Source organism: Priapulus caudatus, unplaced genomic scaffold (assembly GCF_000485595.1).
Source record: "Priapulus caudatus unplaced genomic scaffold, Priapulus_caudatus-5.0.1 Scaffold341, whole genome shotgun sequence".
Classification (NCBI taxonomy): domain Eukaryota; kingdom Metazoa; phylum Priapulida; class Priapulimorpha; order Priapulimorphida; family Priapulidae; genus Priapulus; species Priapulus caudatus.
The window spans coordinates 200,758-224,374 of NW_014577402.1; the positions used below are offsets into that span (position 1 = coordinate 200,758).

General features: G+C 50.5%; 1 protein-coding gene across 1 annotated transcript in view; it reads right to left on the reverse strand.

Moving 5' to 3' along the window:
• LOC106809271 overlaps nt 1–23,617 on the reverse strand; it is a gene marked incomplete in the record, with an annotated part of 82,852 nt that overhangs the window by 36,326 nt on the left and 22,909 nt on the right. The window contains 1 exon segment of the mRNA XM_014812283.1: nt 14,851–14,996. Coding sequence (XP_014667769.1) covers nt 14,851–14,955 — 105 coding nt within the window.

Below are 23,617 nucleotides of genomic sequence, written 5' to 3' on the forward strand. Positions count from 1 at the left end.
AGAGAGAGAGAGAGAGAGAGAGAGAGAGAGAGAGAGAGAGAGAGAGAGAGAGTGAGAGAGAGCAGACGCATACACAAACACTTGTAGCGGCACTATAGCTCGCGCGGTCCCCAGCGGTTCATGTTGTTTCGCGGGCATTAACTGTCTCCACTCCGTAATGCCAGCAGCTTCTTGACAGAGAATAGCTCATCTGCGCATATCCGCTCGTATATATTGGTCACTGGGTAAATTGGGCCGACGTTTGTCCGGGCTATTCGGCCGGGAACAAACCACATTAACCCAGATTACGGCCTGTTGAAGGGGCCGCGGCTGAGTCATGCGCGTCAGAGAGAAAAAGTGGCCGTCGCATTAGAAATGATTGCTAGATCGGTGGTCGTTTATAGTGGGGACAAGTTATACAGCGGGGCGTATAACTAACCCGGCAATTTGTTGGCAAATTGCGCGCGTGTATCCGTTCCCCCTTATTCAACACCATTTTACTTTCAGTGAAAGCAGGCCGTGAGATTTATAGAGGTAGCTGTAGGAGTGCGACAACAGACCGAGGAGGCAATGACCTGCCCACTTTTCCACTTTTCTAAAATTTATGACCTTTTCACTCGCTCGCTCCCTCTCTCTCTCTCTCTCTCTCCCTCTCTCTCTCGCTCTCTCTCTCTCTCCCTCCCTCCCTCTCTCTCTCCCTCGCGCTCGCGCACTTTCATTGCCGCTTCCAATTTAACTCATTCTCACTAATTACACTTCTCTCGCTCTCCCTCTTTCATTTCTTCTGTCTCTGCTTCTCCGTCTCCCTCTTTATATCTCTTTTCTGTCTCTCCCGCTCGCTCAGTCACGCGGTATTCTTCGCCCTCGCACTCGCTCATTCTCTCTCCATCTCCCTCGCACACTTACGCTCTCTCTTTCACCCCCTCTCCCCCACTCTCGCTCGGCAACTTCTCGCCCTTGTTCATTCTCTCTCTCGCCCACCATCTACCTCCCCCACTAAATCTCTTACCCCTATATCCAACAGGAAGGCGGTCAGAAGTGCAACAACAGCAAGAAGTAGACCAGAACAGCGGGGCTCTAAGCAAGACAATAGCCACGCCGCTAGAAAAAACACCATAGAAAAAACACACCTCCGCAACCTCGCTGAGTCACGCCACCGGTAACCTCCTCCCCTTCCCCTGCTTCTCCCCCTCCTCCTCCTCTTCCTCTGCTGCTCACTACACCCTTCGCTTCCTCGCTCACCAATAACGCCCTCTCCCCGCGCGGTACCCCGTTAAAGCAGCAGAGGCAGTAGCAGTAGCAACAGTGAACTAAAGGAAAGCCGAACCACCGACAAATGAAACACTGATAAACGAATCAACGAGGCATGAATTAGTGAGGAATGAATGACACAGGAAGGAGTGAAAGAGAACATAAATGACAATGAAACGAATAACTAATGAATGAATGACAGATGAACGGATGACCTGGGACAGCCTGCCCCCGGGCTAATGCCCCCATCCTCCATCCACGCGCTTAGTGCAGTAAGCGAATTAACGAGTTATCCATACCATAATAATTCCATTCTCATTTTTGTCTTCCTAGTTGCTCTCTATCCGGAACCATCAATCAAGCAATTACGATAATATCAGTGGCCGTGCCTCAACCCCCCCCCCATCGCGTGTAATCTGGGATATCAAATATTGGAGCAACAAAGAACGAATAGCTTCGTATATTATGTCAACACGTCAATACTACTCCGTAAGTGAAAGCAATCAGCGAGACTAAACTATGCATAACTATGCAAACAAGACCGCCGCCGCTGGGCCGCTGAAAAAATACGACGAGAGAATATATACCCGCAGACGCTAGGTTACCGGGGAGCCACTACCGTGAGAGTCTTACACGAAATCTCCCATCATCAACATCATCGTCGCCTCTATCACCAACACCATCGCCGTCACCATTACCAACACCATCGCCGTCACCATTACCAACACCATCGCCGCCGCCATCACCAAAATCATGGCCGCTACCATCACCAATATCATGGCCGCCACCAACAAAACCATCGTAGCCGCCACCATCACCAACACCATCGCCGCCCTATCAACAACATCTTAGCCGCCACCATCACCAACATCTTAGCCGCCACCATCACCAACATCTTAGCCGCCACCATCACCAACATCTTAGCCGCCACCATCAACAACACCATCGCCGCTACCATTGTCTCCACCACCAACACCAGCGCCACCACCGCCATGGTATACACATCGTTGGAGCTCAAATATAGCACACGAGAGACAATTATGCGTCGATATTTTTTTCTGTAGAAAAGGAGACAAAGAGCGCAGTCAGTGATACGCTCAGAAAGCATGATATATACGTACGGGTCGCGCATCTCTCCTGCATTCACACCATCCGAAAATCGAATAATAGAACAAAAGTAAATGTCTCAAGTAATGGTAAATCTCAACTCCGTGAATGCTCCTTCGACCCCCCCCCATTGAAGCTTCATCACATACTACGATCGGAGCATTAGTCTCACAGTACTATACGACAGGGGCGTAGCTAACCCATTTTTCCTGGGAGGGGGGGGGGGCAAAGCCATGTGCATTCTGCTGTTTTCTGGGAAGGTGACCGCCACTGACCAAGTATTGTATCTACTTTTTTCAGTCATATGCAACTGTCACATGCAATATTAACTGACCCCTTGCCCCCCGAATAGCTACGATTCTGTATGAGTGAGTAGACTGTCACTGGCGCTACTCTGCCGCGGTCGGGGCCACAGGCACTTGGAGCGTTTCAATAAAATATAATGCTAAATAAATACGAAATCTATTACCTAGCAAAGTCCTACTTCATTTCGCCCTATTATTTGCAACAATTTTGTAAATGCGCGTGCAAATGAACTCCTCTGCAACACACATGTACACCCGTACGCACGTCTGGCGCACACTGATTGCACACACATATATATATATATAATATATATATATATATTATATAATATATATATATATAGTATATGAGATATAGATAGAGTAGTATCCATATAGTAGGTATATAGAGTAGTATAGTATTAGTAGTATATAGTATAGAAGAGGCGTAGTAGAACATTCAAAACTTTGGTAGTAAATAGCAATTTGCGTAATTTAATTGTAGCATTACATTGTACTGAAACGCTCCAAGTGCCTGTGGTCGGGGCGGGCAACACGCTCCCCCCACACGTACGTAAACAGCTAGCCGTGGGAGACTTCGCAGCTCGGAGGCTGGGAGGAGAAGGGAAAACACGGGGCGGCTAATTGCTTCTCACATATGTCGCCACTCATCGAGCCATCGTGCGTGCGGATGCTGGCCACTGCTGAGCCAGGCCGCGCACCCAAATTAACAGCAGCAGTAGCACAAGCAAACACACGCGGTAGGTAGAGAAGTAAAGAGAGAGAGGGGGAGAGCGATAGATAGAGAGAGAGAGGGGGAGAAGAGAGCGAGAGAGAGAGAGAGAGAGAGAATGAGAGAGACGTGGGAGACAGAGAAGCGGGGTAGGGAAAGATCGGGAAAGAAAGGAGAGAGAAAAGGGAAAGAGAAAGAGAGAGAGAGAGAGGAGAGAGAGTGAGAGAGAGAGAGAGATCAGTGGAATACACACACGCGCAGCGCACGACGCACACGGAACACGAACACACACACAGCACAACACACACACACATCACACACAGACGAAGTAAGCACACACACACAAACACAAACACAACACATACACAGAGAGATAGATAGAGAGAGAGAGCATCAACGGAGGAAGGGCGGTTACACCTATAGCTGTCAAACATCGTAACATTCGTGCAGGCGCATTAAACCGCCCGCATTAGCCTAATCCTGGCCGCAGTGGCCTCAGAGCGTCAACGCGGGGCCGCTATGTACTTAGCAAGCCGTACTGACTAACAGCGCCAACAAAATTCCACTTATGATGAATATTTGAACACGACTCGGATGAAACGAGTTCGGGTAGCAGCTGGTGCCAACGCCGGAAAGGAAGTTAGAAAATCCACCGCCTATCTAAACGTGCGCACGGGGAGGGAGGAACAGGTAACAACTACGAATCTGACATGGTGCGATGACAACCGGCATGTCGGCTTATGTAGTTCCCAACCGCCCACCCGCCATCTTTCGCACACACGCGTAAGTACATAGAAACTATATACAGACACTACTCCAACTAGTATATTATCAAGAGCTCATAATAGAGAAGAGTAATGGCAACCGTGTTACAGTCGTTTTGCATAGTTTCAACTTGTCAATATGTGAATATAATATTCAAACTTTACCTTATTTCGTGCTATGATGACTCCTTAAATCATAATTATGGACACCACCAATTTACCTGAAAATCGTAATGTGTCTCAAAAAAGTTATTGAATACGACACGGTTTCCCAACAGTTTTCCCAAATATTCGCATGTATTCGCGCCATCGTTGAATATGCGGCGGCAGCACCAGGTTGTAAGCTACGGGATGCGGGGCTGTAGGGGATATTAGGTAAGGCACAGTAAAAAGCACTTGTTTTGCATCATTAATCATCAGGAAACAACGATGGCAAAACAGCTAAAATCAGCTGCTAGCTCGCCGTGAGCACACAGGGGATTTATTTCCTAAGTAGGGAGTACACCTAATACAATTCGAATGTCTAATATCCCCAACCAGCCCCCAGAGTTCCGTCATAGACAATAGAACACAATCCACGATAATAAACTTGCCGCCGAATACATGCGAACATTTGGGAAAACTGTGTGAAACCGTGTCGTTTCAAAGAACTTTTTTGAAGAACACATTACGATTTTCAGGTAAATTGGTGTGTAATTACAGTTAATATGATTAGGGGAATCATAGACGAAAACAAAGGTAAAGTTAGAATATATTTATTCACATATTGATGAAATATTTAAACTTGAAAACTAATGGGCAAAACGCTGTTAAAACGGTGTCATACTCTTCTCTATTATGGCTATTGATGATTATTTCGATGGTAGTCACACCTTTAGACTGACTCCATGTAGTCCATTGATTAACACGAAAGCTCGCGCAATCGGTTGCAGCCAGAAGGAAAGCGTGGGGTCAGTCTGATAGGCAAAATAGCAAATCCATAAAGCAAGTAAACCGTAACCATTTTATAACATCAGAAAACACCAAAAACCCGATTGCGATGCTATTGTTATTACGCAAAATCCCAATTCAATGGTTTTTCCAATACGTCTCAAACGCCTTTCTTAGAAAAAATTCAAAACTCCCGATATATATATATTAATTTATAATCAAGGTAGTACTTTAGCTCTTTGATATCCTTACGTGTCGTTGGTGAGCACACTGTAAGGACACGCGTCACTGTTCGGCTGACTAATACCAGACGATGGCTGCCGACTAATACAAGCTAACGACTCGCAACAAAACCATTCGGGTATCAAAAAACAGAAACTCCACGCGTGATAGCGTCATCATGACACCAAAGCGCCACACAATATCAATGATCGGGGTGCAACTACAGGACGAGGCGACCGCGTCAATCAGTCACCAGCATTCTCGTCACCGGCGGCACCCGCCGGGGGATGGAGGGAACGTATGGTTGGGGGAGGGGGTCCCCGGGGGAGGGGGACCGCCTTACCTCCATCATCCAGGCCCCATCGCATAAGGCGCACAATTACCCATCTTCACGGCGGGTAATGCGGTCCGTGGCCGTTAGTCGTGCACCGAACGCGCGCAGCAGTCAACAAGTAGTAGTAAGTAGCAGCAGCAGCAGCAACAGCAGCAACAGCAGTAGCAGTAGTAAGTAGGAGCAGCAGCAGCAGCAGCAGTAGTAGTTAGTAGTGAGAGCAGCAGCAGCAGCAGCAGCCAGCAGCAACAGGCAAGTACCAGTAAGAGTAGAGGCAGGCAGCGAGCCAGCACGCAACAGCAGCAACAGCAGTAGCAGTAAGTAGGAGGCAGCAGCAGCAGCAGCAGCAGCAAGCAGCAGTAGTAGTATAGTATGGGAGCAGGCCAGCAGCAGCATAAACAGCAGCAAAACAGCAGTACAGTAGTAAGTAGTAGTGTAGCAGGCAGCAGCAGCACGCAGACAGCAGTAGCAGTAGTAGTAGGAGCAGCAGCAAGCAGCAGCAACAGCAGAAGCAGTAGCTAGTAAAAGCAGCAGCAGGCAGCAGTAGCAGCAGCAGCAGCCAGGCAGTAGTAGTAGTAGTAGTAGTAGTAGTAGGCAGCAGCAGCATCAGCAGTATAGGTAGTAGGCAGCAGCAGCAGATGTTAGCAGCAACAAGCAAGCAGCAGCAGGCAGTAGTAAGTAGTCAGTAGTAGTAGTAGTAGTAGTAGTAGTAGTAGTAGTAGTAGTAGTAGTAGTACAGGCAGGCGGCAGCAGCAGCAGCAGCAGCAGCAGGAGTAGTCCAGCATCACTCAGCAAGCAGTAGCACAGTCAGCAACCAACCACCAGCAGCAGCAACAGCAAGTGACCACCCAGCAGCAGTAGCAGCAGCAGCACATAGCCAGTCAGCACCAACCAGCACCACCACTACCGACCACCACCACGCACCAGGCACCAACACCGAAACACCACCACCACCACACCTCACCACACACCAGCCATCCACCAAACCACCACCACCACCACCAACCACCACGCCCCAACACACACCCCCCCAACCACCAACACCAGTACAGGCAGCACCACACCACACACCAGCAAGCATCAGCAGCAGCAGCTAGCAACACGCACCACCACCACCCAGCAGCAGCATCACCACCACCACCACCAACCACCACGCACTACCGCAGTAGCAGCAAGGCAGCAGCAGCAGCAGCAGCAGTAAGCAACAGCATGCCCAGGCGGCGAGTGACGGACCCAGCGAGAAGATGAAGTGTGGGCATTATACGCATGAGTCAGATTCATGCACGGCGGCACGGCGGCGCAAGCGGGAATATACCATCAAGAGTAAGTAAATAGGAGATAATAATGCTCCTATTATGTACTCTTGAAATTATGGCACGTCATAGCCACGTATAGTCACGTCGCACGGCTGTTAACAATTCACATCGGTTCTACGCTTCCTCTCATCTTGCACACACACACGCGCGCGCGCAGCTCTCTGCTCTCACACACCAGAACAGCACACACACACGACCACACACACACACACACACCACACGCACTAACACGCACAGACAACGCACGCACACAGAATGGCACCGCACGCACGCGCGCGGCGATCTTTCTCTCATCCGTTCGCTTCTCTGTCTGGCTGGCTCTCCTCTCACCGCTTCCCGCTCCCCTTTCTCTCTATTTCTCTCTCCGCTCACTCCTCTCCTTCTCACGGTCTCACTCACCCCTCTCTTCTCTCTCGCTCCTCATATCTCTCCTCTCCTCTATCTATCTTCTGTCCTCTTTGGCTGGAATCTTTCCCGTGTCTGAGTTCTTCCCAACACACCACCATACCGGTGAGTAACTACCCGCCCCACGTCCCATACGCCGTGTGTACGCACGACATCAGTGAGTAACATTACCCAGGCCTCCACGTCCCACTACGCCGTGTGTACGCACACATCAGTGCGAGGTAAATCTAACCAGCCCCCACCTCCCACTACGCCGTGTGTACGCACACATCAGTGAGTAAGCTACCCAGCCCCCACGTCCCACTACGCCGTTGTACGCAGCACATCAGTGAGTAACTACCCAGCCCCACGTCCCACTAACGCCGTGTGTTACGCACACAATCCAGTGGAGTAACTATCCCGCCCCCACCTTCCCACCTACGCGTGGGGGTTTGGGGGGGGGGGGTACGCACACCCCCCAGTGAGTAACTACCCGCCCCCACCTCCAGACACACGCCGTGTGTACGCACACATAGTGAGAAACTACCTAGCCCCCACCGTCCCACTAACGGCCGTGTGTACCACACAGTCAGTAAAGTAACTATCGCAGCCCCCACCTCCCACTAACGCCGTGTGTACGCACCCCCAGTGAGAAGCTACCCAGCCCCACTCCACTACGCCGTGTGTTGACGCACACACCGGCTCATCCCAGTGAAACTACCGCGCCCCCACACTCCCACTACGGCCGTGTTACGCACACATCAAGTGAGTAACTACCCAGCCCCCACCTCCACCTACGGCCGCGGTACGTCACACCCAGTGAGTAACTACCGCAGCCTGCACCTCGCCCACTATCGCTACGCCTGGCCATTAAGCGATAGATTAAGTAGCGTGTTATCACAGCAGCAGCGATCCACGGCGCGCGAGAGCTTCGTTAAGCAATTACTTATCAAATAATTCATATGGTTTCAGCTTCGCGCGGATGCGCTGTGCGCGTGCTGCGCTGCTATATTTACCGCGTCAACCAACCGGTCAAGAGTAGTATTAAAATTAAAATAAGTACTAGTAGTAGCAGCAGCAGCAGCACTCGGAGAGAGAGAGAGAGAGAGAGAGAGAGAGAGAGAGAGAGAGAGAGAGAGAGAGAGAGAGAGAGAGAAAGAGAGAGAGAGAGAGAGAGAGAGAGAGAGAGAGAGAGAGAGAGAGAGAGAGAGAGAGAGAGAGAGAGAGAGAGAGAGAGAGAGAGGGAGAGAGAGAGATGAGAGAGAGAGAGAAGAGAGAGAGAGAGAGAAGAAAGAAGTGAGAGGAGCAAGGCGATACACAAAACACTTGTAAGAAGCGGCCTATAGCTCGCGGCGTCCCGCAGCGGTTCATTGTTGTTTTCAGCGGGCATTAACTTGTCTCCACTCCGCAAATGCGCGAGCAGCTTTCTTGACAGAGAATAGCTCATCTGGCGCATATCCGCGTCGTATATATTGGTCACGGGTAAATTGGGCGACGCTTTGTCCGGGACTATTCGCCGGGAACAACCACCAGATTAACCCAGATTACCGGGGCGCTGTTGAAGGGGCGAGCGGCTGAGGTCATGCGCGTCAGAGAGAAAAGTGGCCGTCGCATTAGAAATGATTGCTAGATCGGTGGTCGTTTATAGTGGGGACTAAGTTTATACAGCGGGCAGATGAACTAACCCGAGCCAATCTGTTGGCAAATTGCGCGCGTGTATCCGTTTCCGCACTTATTCAACGAACCATTTTTACTTTCAGTGAAAGCAGGCCGTGAGATTATAGAGGTAGCTGTAGGAAGTGCTGACAACAGACCGAGGAGGCAATGCCTGCCCACTTTTCCACTTTCTAAAATTTATGACCTTTTCACTCGCTCGCTCCTCCTCTCTCGTCGTCATCTGCTCTGCTCCTCTCTCTCTTCTTCTCTCTCTCTCTCCCGTCCCTCCCTCTCTCTCATCCTCGCGCTCCGCTTGCACTTTCATTGCAGCTTCCAAATTTAAACTCATTCTCACTAAATTACTAATTCACTTTCTCGCTCCTCCTCTTTCATTTCTCTGTCTCTGCTTCTCCGCTCCCTCTTTATATCTCTTTTCTGTCTTCGCCGACGCTCGCTCAGTCACGCGGTTATTCCTCGCCTGCGCCATCGCTCATAGTCTCTGCTGCTCATGCTCGCCTCGGCAACGACTTACGCTCTCTCTTTCAAGTCACGAGCGCCCTCTCCCCACTCTGCAGCTCGCACGTCCTCGCCCTTGTTCATCTCTCTCTCATCGGCCGCCCCGCATCGTACCTCCGCCCACTAAATCTCTTACGCCCTTATATCCACAGGAAGCGCGTCAGAGAGTGCAACAACAGGCAAGAAGTAGACCAGAAACAGCGGGGGCTCTAAGCAAGAGCAATAGGGCCACGCCGCTAGAAAAAAACACCATAGAAAAAACACACCTCCGCAACGACTCGCTGAGTCACGCCACCGGTAACCTCCTCCCCATTCACCTGCTTCTCGCCCCTCCTCCTCCTCTTCCTCTGCTGCTCACTAGCACCCCTTCGCTTCCTCGCCTCACCGAAATAACGCCTCTCCCCGCGCGTACCCCGCCCCGTAAAATAATAATGGGCTTTTTTCTCTCCCATGCGCGCTCATCCTCTCTCCCTGCTCGCTCCTTTTCTCTCTCTCTCTCCTCGTCTATCTCGTCTCTCGTCGTCTCTCTCTCGTCTCTCACTCCTCTCTCTCTCTAACCTCCCATTTCTCTCTATTTCTCTCTCTCTCTCTCTCTCTCTGCATGCGCGCAGGCGTCTCTAACCCACCTCCGGTCCATTGTCTCTCTCAGACGGTCGCACGAGCTGCCGGTCTCCCCTTACCCTGCCTCTCCCTTCTACTCTCTTTCGCCCTCATAAACCCCCCGACGCCTATCTCTGTCTGCTCGTACCTCGTCCTCCCGGCCGCCCCTTCATTTCTGCGCCCTCTCCTCTGCCGGCCCCCTGCTCTCCGCATGCCTCTCTTTCCCGACTCTTCTCACGCCCTTCGCCTCTCCCTCTCCTCCCCGGCCCCTCACTCGCCGCCGGCCGCGGATGCGGGCGCTAAATCGTAAAGTTTCAATTAATTTTCGGGCAGCTAATATGTTGATTAACAGGCGGGGAGAGCGGGTAGGTGGGGTGGGGGGTGTAACGGCGGCGGCGGCAGCTGCTCGCCTGTCACTTGAAGCGCGGCGGTGGGGTAAAGGGTTAGCGCGGTCACCTGGGAGCAGTCGACACCAGCTGTTGTGTGCTGCTACGTGATTCGATCGCGTTGCCCCGTGTGTTAATGTGATCTGCACCGCGTACGGTGCGAAAACTGATGCTGTCAGCGCCTGCTGTTCACACGTTCACTGTTCACGTGTGTGTGTGTGTGTGTGTGTGTGTGTGTGTGTGTGTGTGAGAGAGAGAGAGTGTGTGTGTGTGTGTGTGTGTGGAAGAGGAGGGAGGAAGAGAGAGAGCGAGGGAGAGAGAGAGAGAGAGAGAGAGAGAGAGAGAGAGAGTGAGACAGCGAGACGGAGAGAGAAGGAGAGAAAGCGCGCGTGCGTGTGCTTGTGTGTGTGTAATGCCGAGAAACGAGTTGAGAGCGAGGGGGAGAGAGGGAGAGAGAGAGAGAGAGAGAGAGAGAGAGAGAGAGAGAGAGAGAGAGAGAGAGAGAGAGAGAGAGAGAGAGCGTGTGCGTATGCGTATGCGTGTGTACGAAAGATAGAGGGAACGAGAGAGCGCGTGCGTGCACGCGCGTGTGTGTGTGTGTGTGCGCGCGTACGCGTAAGTGCGTCTGTGTCTGTGCATGTGCACCACCTATATACTCCATGCTCCAGAGGGTTGGAGAAACACCGGACACCGGGTGCATGGTGCCTGACAGCGTTATCAGCTATCACACGGATCGGTACCGAACCTTACGATCCGCTCACATATTTACTCTATATTAGACCCTTTATTATATCACGGTTCTCTATACTATACCTAAGTTGTTGACACTAACTAACGAGCTAGACGCGCGACGAAATTCCGTTTAATTCCGTTTTCACGACGAAATGACGATTTCTCAATCCGAATTCGGAACATACCCGCAAACACATGACACGGCTTATCCGCATACGGAATAAAACTGTAAAAAATTACCACACTGACTATCCGAATCCGGATTATAACAGTGAAGATCGCAACATTCCGTATATAAATCCGGAATATAACCGTAAAAACATCACACTGCATATCCGAATCCGCAATATAACTGTAGGCATACAAACACCACGCTATATATCCGAATCCGGATTACAACAGTGAATATCGCAATGGCCGTATATAAATCCGGAATATAACCGTTATAAAATCACACTGCGCATCCGAATCCGGAATATAACAGTAAAAACATTACGTCAAGAGCGTATTAAGAAGGTCTTAATCCTTCTTAATACGCTCTTGATTAAGTATACACTGCCTCTCGATTAACTCGGATCCCACACAGGAGCGCAGCGAGAGTGCGTGGGCGCAGAGAGTAATATAATTAATCTAGTATTAATATATTCTCTATCAGGGGCGCATGACCGCACCGTTGTACACGAGCGCCACTTCTCCTAAACATTGCCATAATCAATTTAATATAGAGAGAGGCGCATGCGACATATTGCCTTTTATGTACGCTAATCTTGTGCAATCACACATCGACGCCCCCCAAACATCCATCATAATATGTCATATATAGGATTAATAATTTACGCGGGAACGTAATATATCAGTCTACTATAGTAGCAAGTGCACGCTATAGCAACGTACAGCCGTGGCTGTGCTTACCCTGCATGCAGGGAGAGAGGGGAAGAGGGGGAGAAAGGGGGAGGGAGAGGGAGGCTGGGAGCAATTGAGATGATGTTTGCTCAAGGAATATCGCCTGTTAGAGAATGACGGTATTTATCGTAGCGTACTATAATAGCCGACTCCCGTATACATATGCTATTACCAGGAGTGTATAATATAGACTCTATAGAGTCTATAGACTCTCTATATATAGAGAGAATATTATACACTCATGATATTATTGTATTTGCTATGAAACGATAGATACCACCATCATAGTCGGACCGCTGGTCTGTTAGTGACAGCTACTCTAACTCCAACGTCAATCTGCTGGTGGTGACTGTTTGCGTTCTGAGCAATAATGTCTGAGATGGCTGTGTAGCGAGAACCACTCGCTGCCATTAACTCAAATAGATGTAGTGGGCGGAGGAGGAAATGGAGAAGAACAAGAAGAAAAAGAAGAAGAAGAAGAAGAAGAAGAAGAAGAAGAAGAACAAGGAGGATACTGATGTAAAAAGGGCGAGGAGAAGGAGAAGGATGGGAAGGAAGGGCAAGCTGACGAGAAGACTGGGGTGAAAAAAGGGGAGAAGAAGAAGGGGAAGAGAGAGAAGAGGAAGAGGAAGAAGAAGAGGGAGAGTAGGAGACGGACGAGGAGAACGACGACGACGAAGAAATGAAGAATCGCAATAGAGAGAGAGAGAGAGAGAGAGAGAGAGAGAGAGAGAGAGAGAAAGAGAGAGAGAGAGAGAGAGAGAGAGAGAGAGAGAGAAGGAGAGAGCGAGGAGAGAGAGAGAGGAGGGGGAGGAGGAGGAGAGAGAGAGAGAGAGAGAGAGAGAGAGCAGAGAGGGAGAGAGAGAGAGGAGAGAGAGAGAGAGAGAAATGAGAGAGAGAGAGAGAGAGAGAGAGAGAGAAAGAGAGAGAGAGGGAAGGGTTATCAGATGAAGCTAAACGTTGAAAAAACGGTAAACACGTAATGAGGGTAAATCGTGAAGTACGGTAGTGAGCAGCAGATGAGGTTTAACCCACGAGGGTAGACACGCTATAAGGATAGAGCCAAAATGGGGAGCGTAGGAGAATGAACAACAGACGTGGGTCAAGCATCAGCGTGAATGACCGCAATGCACCACAGGAGAAGAGCCGCGCTGGGTGCTTACACGCTCTCTTCGGTCTCACTTCACTCACTCATGGCACGATAACTATGGTCCTGGCTACAGCGGAGTGGAATGAATCTACCGCTCCTCAGTGTCTACTGACGAGAGTGAAACTACTCGGTGAAATTGCTGACCGCTGGCTGATGAAGTGATCATGACCAGCATGCGTTTTTTTTACTGGCGAGAACCTTGTTTCCACTCTCGTAGTTTCGTTCTGCGTCGCTAGGGGGACGGTAGCGGCCGCAAAATGGCGTCAAGCCTTAGAGGGAAATCTAAAGATATTAGATTCACCCCCACTCGCTATGGCCGTCGGTCCAAAGTTAGCCTGAAGGTACTATAAACGAGTGGATTGAAACTGATCTGGGCCGAGTTGTGGGCATATCGTGCGAGAATGATCTATATAGACCAGCGTGAATGAGTAGAGGGTCTCTTCTGTTTAGTAGACGTGTAAACAGTCAACATGCGGTGAAATGTATATCTTTATGGCACCATTTTTTCATAACCTCAATGTGTCTGTCTGCGCACCACATGTACGCGAGAAATTACATGTTTTTTCTTCGTCTTCTTCTGAAAACGTGTCTCTAATAATGCGAACATAAGACTATCCTATACACGTGTTTCCTGTGGCCGTGACAGAAATCAATACGCCATAGCTGTGAAACCCATGTGCTGAATAATAACTAGCATGGAAACTTCGAGACAAAAGGCGCTCGAATTTAAATTTATAATTCGCTCAACTCCGATATAATTCAACGTAAATAATAGCGATACAGTCTTACCACTTCCCCCACTTCCATCCCGTCTACTGGCAACAAACAACTGTGAAACTGTGTGTGTATGTATGTGTGTACGTGCGTGCGTGCGTGCGTGCGTGCGTGCGTGCGTGCGTGTCAGCGTGGGTGCATGCGTGCGTACGTGCGTCCGGGCGGCGTGTCTTTGTATATAATGTATATTCGATAATGAAAAGGCAATCGATAAATTGTTTTTTTCGGGTCAAGCAAGGGCTACGCGAAGCTTCCAATATGCCCGCATGTCACACGTCCCGTGGTCGCGCACGAACACCCGCAGGCTGTACATCACACCGTAACACAAGGCCGACACTACTACACAGATGCAATCACAGATTATCACGATGGCATAATACACGAAACAAGGAGTCCTGCCTACCATCACACACCGAGTAACCGGTATCCCCACATCGGGGTCAACACGGGGGTCATTTTTAACATGGCGTCACCTATTCACAGCGAAGCCCTGATAAGCAAGCATTGTCTAGTGGAATAACCTCTCGTCACTGATTTATATATAACATTTATCAAGAGCTAATAATACGATATTAGCTCAGGTATTATTCAGGTATTATTAGTTCTTGTAGTTATCAAGAGCTTATAATATTATGCAAGAAGTATTATGAGCTTTTCTAGTATATAGATCAGTGCCTTCCGTATTGCTGAGCCATGACTCTTGTTCCACAGACATCGAACGAGATCGAGACATCGAAACATCGAACTACGTAACCGCAGCGCGGATAGCGTGTATAGAAGAAGATAAAGAGATATAGAGATACGATATAGTGTTCGTGATCATCATGCTTACCTCGACTCCGTAGAACCTGTCGAACATGGGCGTGTACTGCGTCATTCCCAGCGACAGCAGCCATTTGTCAATCTCAATGTGCGGCACGGCTTCCTTTGTTGCCATGACAATGCGGTCGAGTGGCGTCAGCTTTATGCTCTCATAATCTGAAAATTGAAGCGACACGCATCTTTATAGCATCAAATCGACGATGTTTTCATTTTCGAAGTTTCTGCAGAATTTCATTCTGAGCTCCTTAAATCCGTCGGACAATATCGCGCCGCTCCGCTCGCATAGGCTTGCTCCTCATATGTAAGAAATGCGGAGGAATTTCCAGATCATATAACAGCTAGTAGCAGCGTTCGGCACAGCCTCCGGACGTCCTGCTACGATGTAAATCTTTACGTTTTACGACATGGCGTCCGTCCGTTTTCTCCATGAAACCAGACCATCGGTTATTTCCTCGAGGAAAAGTTTTTTAGTAGCAGAGGATTCTGTCGGGAATTCATTGGCAGAGCGCGCCCGCTTGGCAGGATTAGTAGAGGAGATCTTGCTAGCAGATTTACACTTGTCATGGCAGAAGCTGACGCAAAGCGACCGGGTAAAGTTAAAGAGCGGATGTGAAAGTTCAGCGAGAGAGTCACACCTATGCTCGGAGTGATGCGCGGGGAATGAGACACAGAGTCGAGGCACGGGGATTGGGACACGGGGATTGAGACACGGGGGTTGAGGAGGAACGGGAATTGAGACACGGGGAATGAAGAACGTGGATTGAGGCACTGGAAAGGATGCATGGGATCGTGACACGGAAATTGAGGCATGGGGGATGAGGCACTAGAAATGATGCACGGGGATTGAGACACGGGGAATGAAGAACGGGGAACGAGGTAAGAGGTGTGGTTTGAGGCATGCGGTGTGGATTGCGACATGTAGTGTGTGCTGAGACAAGCACGTGGTGTTCGTTGAGGCATGCGGTGTGGTTTGAGTCACGTGGCGTCGGCTGAGACACGCGGTGCGAGTTGAGGCACATGTATGCGACAGGCAGGCCTGGGAGAGCGCGAGGCGGTCACGGCTGACTAAGACACGCTGAGAAACAGTTGATTGAGACACGCTGAGACACAGCTGACTGTGACACGCTGAGACACAGCTGACTGAGACACGCTGAGACACAGCTGACTGAGACAGCGGCAGCACCAGGTTGTAACTACGGGATGCTGGGGGCTGTTGGGGATATTAGGTAAGCACAGTAAAAGCACTTGTTTTGCATCCTTATCATCAGGAACACGATGGCAACACGGCTAAAATCAGCTGCTAGCTCGCCGTGAGCACACATTTATTTCTAGTACGCTGGAAACGCTACACGCTTAATACAATTCGATGCCTAATATCCCCAACAGCCTCCAGAGTTCCGTCATAGACAATAGAACACTAATCCGATAATAAACTTGCGCCGAACACATGCGAACATTTGGGAAAACTGTGTGAAACCGTGTCGTATTCAAAGAACTTTTTTGAAGAACACGTACGATTTTCAGGTAAATTGGTGGTGTAATATGATTAAGGGAGAATCATAGACGAAAACAAGGTAAAGTTTGAATATATTTATTCACATATTGATAAAATATTTACAACTTGAAAACTATGCAAAACGCTGTTAAAACGGTGTCATACTCTTCTCTATTATGGGCTATTGATATTATTTCGATGGTAGTCACACCTTTAGACTGACTCCATGTAGTCATTGATTAACACGAAGCTCGCGCATCGGTTGCAGCCAGAGGAAAGCGTGGGGTCAGTCTGATAGCAAAATAGCAAAATCCTAAAGCAGTAACCGTAACCATTTTATAACATCGAAAACACCAAAACCCCGATCGCATGCTATTGTTATTACGCAAAATCCCAATCAATGGTTTTTCCAATACGCCTTTCTTAGAAAAATTCAAACCCATATATATATATATATTTATAATCAAGGTAGTACTTTTAGCTCTTGATATCATTACGTGTCGTTGGTGACACACTGTAAGGACACGCGTCACTGTTCGGCTGACTAATACCACGATGCTGCCGCTAATACAAAGCTAACGACCGCAACAAAACCATCGGGATCAATGACAGAAACTCCACGCGTATAGCGTCATCATGACACCGCTGCCACTACAATATCAATTCCGGGTGCAACGACGCGTCATCAGTCACCAGCAGTTCTCGGTCACCGGCGGCACCCCCGGGGGATGGAGGGATCGGTATGGTTGGGGGAGGGGGTCCCCGGGGGGAGGGGGACCGCTTGCTCCATCATCAGGCCCCTCGCATTACGCACAATTACCCATCTTTCACGCGGGTAATGCGGTCCTGCCGTTAGCGTGCACGCATCGCGTCGCAGCAGTCACAAGTAGTAGTAGTAGCAGCAGCAGCAGCAAACTGGTTGAGTCCTTATTGCGAACATGGCTTCAGTGAATAGAATTACTCATTCGCGTTCCGCTCGGAAACATAGCCCGATACAATCACTGGACAGAAATCAAACACAAACGAGGCACGAGTCCTTCGCCGGTATTCGATAACCTTCGGAAATCATTCGGAATTCGCGCGTAGAATCATCACGTGACTCATGTGACATGAACTCAGTCGTACGTCGGTATATGAACGCAGCAAACGTGTTACACACACGCGCGCGCGCGTCTGCGGGTTACGCTGATATTTACACAGGTGGCGCTTAAAGCGCTGTGACACGTCGAACCAATTTTCACTATTAACCGCCCGCCGGTATAGCCTTGGCCAGTCGGAAATAACCCGAGTCAATGTTCGGCAAAGATCGGAACCGCTCGGCGATTGTCTACATTGGGGTTCGTTGATCCTGGTATGCTCTCCCGGCATTTATTCACGACTGATCCCCGAGAACAAGCAACCGTATCTTGTAGCATGGTTTTGTACCATAGCTAGCGTAGTCGAATCTTACACCGTATCTAGCATAATAGAGTTTTATACCTTATCTATCTAGCATATAGACGTTTTGTACGGTAATGTGGAGGTTTGGTTCATATATAGTAGTGTAGCGGTTTTCATTTTATCAGTGGCGATTAATGACAAATTGAACAATTGATAATTGACGAATTGATATATTATCATTATTCACCCCTGATCGTATCTAGCGTGGTAGAGGTTGACGCCGTATCTAGCATATAGTATACAGGTTTACTCCACCTTCAACGTGTTTTGCAGTGCCGCTAGAAGTAAGAAGTTCTACACAGCCTCTGAGTGACCGCAGGGACGAGCTTTACAACCCCCACCCCCACCACCACTACAGTGAGCGATCACGTGACGCGACGATCACGTGACACGGCCCGCATCGGCTCAGGTTGCCGACTGTGCGACGACTTTTTTACCGTCGGCTACAATAAAACGGTGAGCGACGCTCGCCGTGATGATGTGCCGACCGGCCGACCGACCACGTCGTCGGCATCGCGTACAGACGCGAATTAAATTGTTACGATCCACCCCCAGCCGGGCTATGTGCCATATAAACCATGATTCTATACTATAAACTCGGGGCGAAATGTATCACATGTCCATCTTGATAGCACACGTATATAAGTATAGCATATGTCATGTGTGCCCGCCGTGCGTGGTGGTGGTGCTATCACCAGCTAGGCGGCCATGACCCAGCTTCGACATTTGTCGCGACGAAAAGATTACTTCTTTCACTCATCTCTGTCGCTTTGTCACTGATCGCTATCTCTCACCACCTGAGCTATCACCCCTCGTTACAGTATATAATATATATATATATAGGGGACGTCTGCCTCTTTGTGGTTCCATCCACACGTGTGTGTTTGTAATTCGCGCCCAATATGTTGAGGCATTCTACAACAAAGTCGTAATTGTCGTGCGACCATATGCCTGGCGTGCCAGCCCTGTAGTAGTAACACACCGCGAACGCAAAGCTGGGACAAAAGGTAACAACGAGAGAGCGCGAGAGAGGGGCGGTGAAAGGCGCGCGACACGGGCAGCCTGATGCAAAAGCAAATACCGCAGATATCTGATAACATTGCCGAAGAGATTAGAGTTGGGGATTACCCTCGCTGACCATTCTAGCGACGCGCAGACTACAAACAGCGCATCTGTGCCGCGGCGGCAGCAGCAGCAGCAGCAGTGGCGGCGGCTTACTCGAGTTTTACTAGGTGAATGTAAAGTTCAGCAACCAGGGCTTAGCTGATATAGTAGTATAGTGGTGTGTGTAATGTGGCTAGCGTTGGGGATGAGGACACCGCATGCATACGCGTGTGATTGTATCGGCTGTGGCGCGTGCACACTGCACACGACCCACGTGAGCAGATGCTCGCAGACGTACCGTGGTCACCATCGCCACCATCGCCATCACCGCTGTCATCGTCACCGTCGCCACCATCATCGCCACCGCCATCACCATCATCATCGTCGTTGCCTACATCATTATCGCCACCATCGTAAACACCATCATCAACGCCATCGCCACCACCATCATCATCGTCATCGCCTACATCATTATCGCCACCATTGCCATCACTATCATCGTCGCCATCACAGCCATCGCCACCACTAACAAAATAGCTAGCAATCACCGTCATCGTCACCATCACCGTCACCACCATCGCCATCACCGCTCACTCTCCCATGACATCGTCTGTCACAGTCAACACGCTTAATTAACACGCCGGCTATTATATACGATGAAGTCTATAATGAAGAAATGTCCGACAAGGGCTACACACCTGTAGCTCATATTATCTCCTCAACATGACGTCATAGCACGCAGGTGCTAATTAGGAAACACTCACAACTACCCCCACCCCATGCTCGCGCGTGGGGGGATCATTTGGGAAGGTGTTGGTGGACACCAAATACAATTTGGGTGGGTGTGGGTGGACACCAAATACCATTTGAGAAGGTACTGTGTGGGTGGACACCAAATACCATTTGAGAAGGTACTGTGTGGGTGGACACCAAATACCATTTGGGTAGGTGTGGGTGTGGGTGAGGGTGTGATGTGGCTGGAGATCGCAACAAACACACATACAGTACATGAAGTAGCAGCCCGTTACATATTGGTGATTCTATGGTGTAGTATAGGGAGCGGTCGCTTTGGGGTGAGTGGCAGGATAAACAGCTACGCATGCACTGGGCTGAGTTCAACAAAACACACTTTACGGCCGTTGCTCGTGACTTGCTCCGTCGGCCCTGCATTCGTTGACCGTTTACAAAACCAACAGCTAAGCAAAATCGCTAAGAGCCAACAAGCCCTCCTTCCACATAACCTCTCCCTCCTCCCCCCCACATACACATACACACATACACGCTCTCCCGGGCCCAGTGTTTGTGTGGCCGGCGAACAGTGTGCATAAGCGCAGTCACCACAGGCTTAGCCCGGTTACTACTGCAGCAAGCAAACGTCAAGTCACCGCGATAAGAACAAAAGTCGCTCTAACAATAGCTTCCAAGCGGCGAGCGAGCGAAGAATGGACAGTGGTCACCGTACGATGACGATGGTGGTGACGACGGCAATGGCAGTGACTATGACGATGATGATGATGATGATGATGGCGACAGTGACAATGGCCATGGTGGTGATGGCGACGGTGACGATGGCTGTGAAGGTGGTGTTGACGATGACCATGACGATGATGGTTGTCGTGACGGTGGCGATGACGATGACGATGACGATCACGTGGACGGGGTAGCTATCTGGGCAGGCGGATTTCAGCGATCAAAATGCAAACAGCTAGACCCGTCTGAAAAGCAAGAAGCTGCAGTTCAAACTATTCCTCGTTACTCAACAAACTAGCCTGCAGTCGACAAATAGCAAAAAGTTCCGCTGAAAGTGCATATATATATAAGCACGCTTGACTAACGACGACCGCATAAGACGCGCATGACGCTACAAAAACGTCGCCGACGCTGTTTGCCAAAAATAACATTCAATCTGACAGCCATGTTTGATCAATCGCCATGTTTGATCAATCGCCTCATTAATCTCGGGGGCCCAAGATTCACCCCGCAACCGCTGCCAGCTCAGAGGCCTACTACGCAAACACTCTCCGCTACTCCCCGTCATTCCCGCAGTCCGCCGCTAAGTCTAAGTCTTCCTCGCGCAAAAGAAGGAAGCTGTCGAGAGGAAGCCCGAAAAGGAAGGTCATCGCAGCCGTTTGTGAGCCATTCGGCTTTTTTTTATCAGCTTCGATAATCGACGTAGGCGCGCGGGGAGATCAATGGGTAAACGTGCAGCGATGAGCTGGGAGGACAGAACTGAGGGGCAGAACGCATTGCGAAAATGTTTGTAGGGGAACAGACTGACACTGTATAAGGCGTTGAGAATCAACTTGTGGGTTCAGACACGAGGAGTGTGGTCTACGCGGGGAATACGAATTCGGGAGAGACTAGTATAGTCATACGGGATGATATTAATGTGGATTATACATACATTCAGTAGTGGGAGGAGCGCGGTGAACGTAAACCCGTACGTGTTAGAATCCAGTTATTATTAATTTAGGTAAGCCTATCATCAACCTATACATGTGGCATTATTATAAGCCGTTTCTCCCCACCTGCCCCACGCCATCGCCCCCGCTTACCAGCTCCCACCGCTGCCTGCGCTTAATTCCCTCATTTCCGCCCCGACAACTTGCCTCCCTCGCCCCAGCCGCGACCCCCCCCGCCATCCCCCGCCCCCGCTACGGACCGCCGCTTTCCTCGCCTCCGATGTAACCGCCCCCTTTCCCCGCCTCCCTCGTCTCCCCGGTCGCTGTTCCCTGCCTCCCTTGGCCCTGCTGTTCTCCCCCGCCTCCAGCGCCTTCGTCGCTCCCACCGTACGTGGCACCCGCCTCCCCCTCCTTCCCCTAGCTCCTCGCTCCCACCGCGGAACCCTTCTCCCCCTCCTCCTCCCCGACCTCCCCCGCCGCTGCTCCCCGCCGCACTACACAGCAATGCGTGCTCAACCTTGCAACATGGCCGCCTCGGCGCGAGCAGCCAGCCACCATCGACGTTGCACGATGGATGAACGAGTCAACAAGCGTACTCTTCACTTCACTACCGCAATCATTCACTCAACCCCTCCACTGATTACAGCACCGCCGGGAGACATACACACAGACAGCAGCGCTAGCAATAACAGTAGCGGCTGGAAGCTGCAGCAGCAGCAGTAACAGCAGCAGCAGCATCAACAGAAACAGCAACAGCAACAGTGGCGGGGCGACCACAGTACTAGCAGCAGCAGCAGCAGCAGTAGTAGTAGTGGCAGTAGCAACAGCGACAGCAGCAGCAGCAATAGTAGAAGTAGCAGCAGCAGAAGCAGCAACACCACCACTACCACCACCACCACCACCACCACAACCACCAACACCAGCAGCAGCAGGAGCAAAGGGGGGTTATTCAGGAGCAGCAGGGTTAAATCGCAGGGATTGCGGTCGCAGCCAACTGAGCCCAGCTCACAGGGGAGCAAACTGTGTGGCTTCAGGCACTGCCTCGGTCACTCACACCGCGTGCTGATCCCGCCTCAGTCATATGATACTCGCTCTAGTCTGATCCGATTGAAACTAAGCGATAAGCAGAGTAGCCGATAGGACGTGAATTACGTGAAAACGTTAGCGCGTGAAGAGTTAGAGTGGTGCGAGAGAGAGAGAGAGAGACGAGGTTTCACGTCTGGTAGAGCACTGGTAGCAGCAACACGTCAAGACCACGTACATTCACCTTGCAATAGACAGTGATGTGTGTGTGTGTGTGTGTGTGTGTGTGTGTGTGTGTGTGTGTGTGTGCGTGGCGTGCGCCCGGCGTGCGTGTCGGTTGCGGGTGCGCGTGTGCCGTCGTGCGTGTGCTATCGCTGTGCGTGGCGTGTACGCGCGCCGTCGTGTGGCGTGTGTGTAATGTGTGCGCGTCGTGCGTGGTATTTGTGTGTGGTCCTCTGTCGTCTTGAGTTGGCCGCGGAGGTGCATGTGTGGTACGTGTGGTGTAGGGGCGGACGTGACCATAAGGCAACTTCGGCAGATCATAAGCTTTACACATAGCAGACGACACTTTAATTAAATTCCCTTCACAAAAGCTTTTCCTGGAGGCGAAGGGCAAACACACAAGCGCGCAGCTGGGTTGGCTCTATCACTAAGTGCGCACTCCACCCCCAGCTTCCAATCCTCAGCCCCCCCATCCTCGCACGCCTGCCATCACCCCCCTACTCCCCTTCTCCCCCACGCTCCCCCCACCTCCATATACCTGCCGCCTAACTGCCCTTCCTCCCCACCTCTATCACCTCCACTTCTCCTACCCCCCGCCTTCTTCTCCCCACCTCCCCTTCTCCCACGTTTCGCTTCTCTCCACCTCCCCCGCCTTCGCTCCTCCCTCACCTCCTCACCTCCCTCGCCTCGGATCCTCCCCACCTCCTTTTTTCCCTCACCTCCCCTCATCCCTCGCCTCCGCTCCTCCCCCACCTCGCCTCCTCCTGGGCCCACCGGACCCGTCCGCTTCCGTGTGAGCGCGCGCCGACGACCATAAGGTGTGTTTATTTATACAAGCGCCGAAAAAACCCCAGCGCGCTCTATTTATCCGCAGGACATCTGCGCAGATTATATCAAGAGCATATAAAGAAGGGAATACCCTTCTTTATATGCTCTTGATTATATGAAGTCCCAAACACAACGAACCGAAGTGAGAGAGGGATATTCTCTCTCTCCTTTTCTCGTTTGCGCGCTCTCTCTCTCTCTCTCTCTCTCCCTCTCTTTCTCTCTCTCTCTCTCTCTCTTTCTCTCTCTCTCTCTCTCTCTTTCTC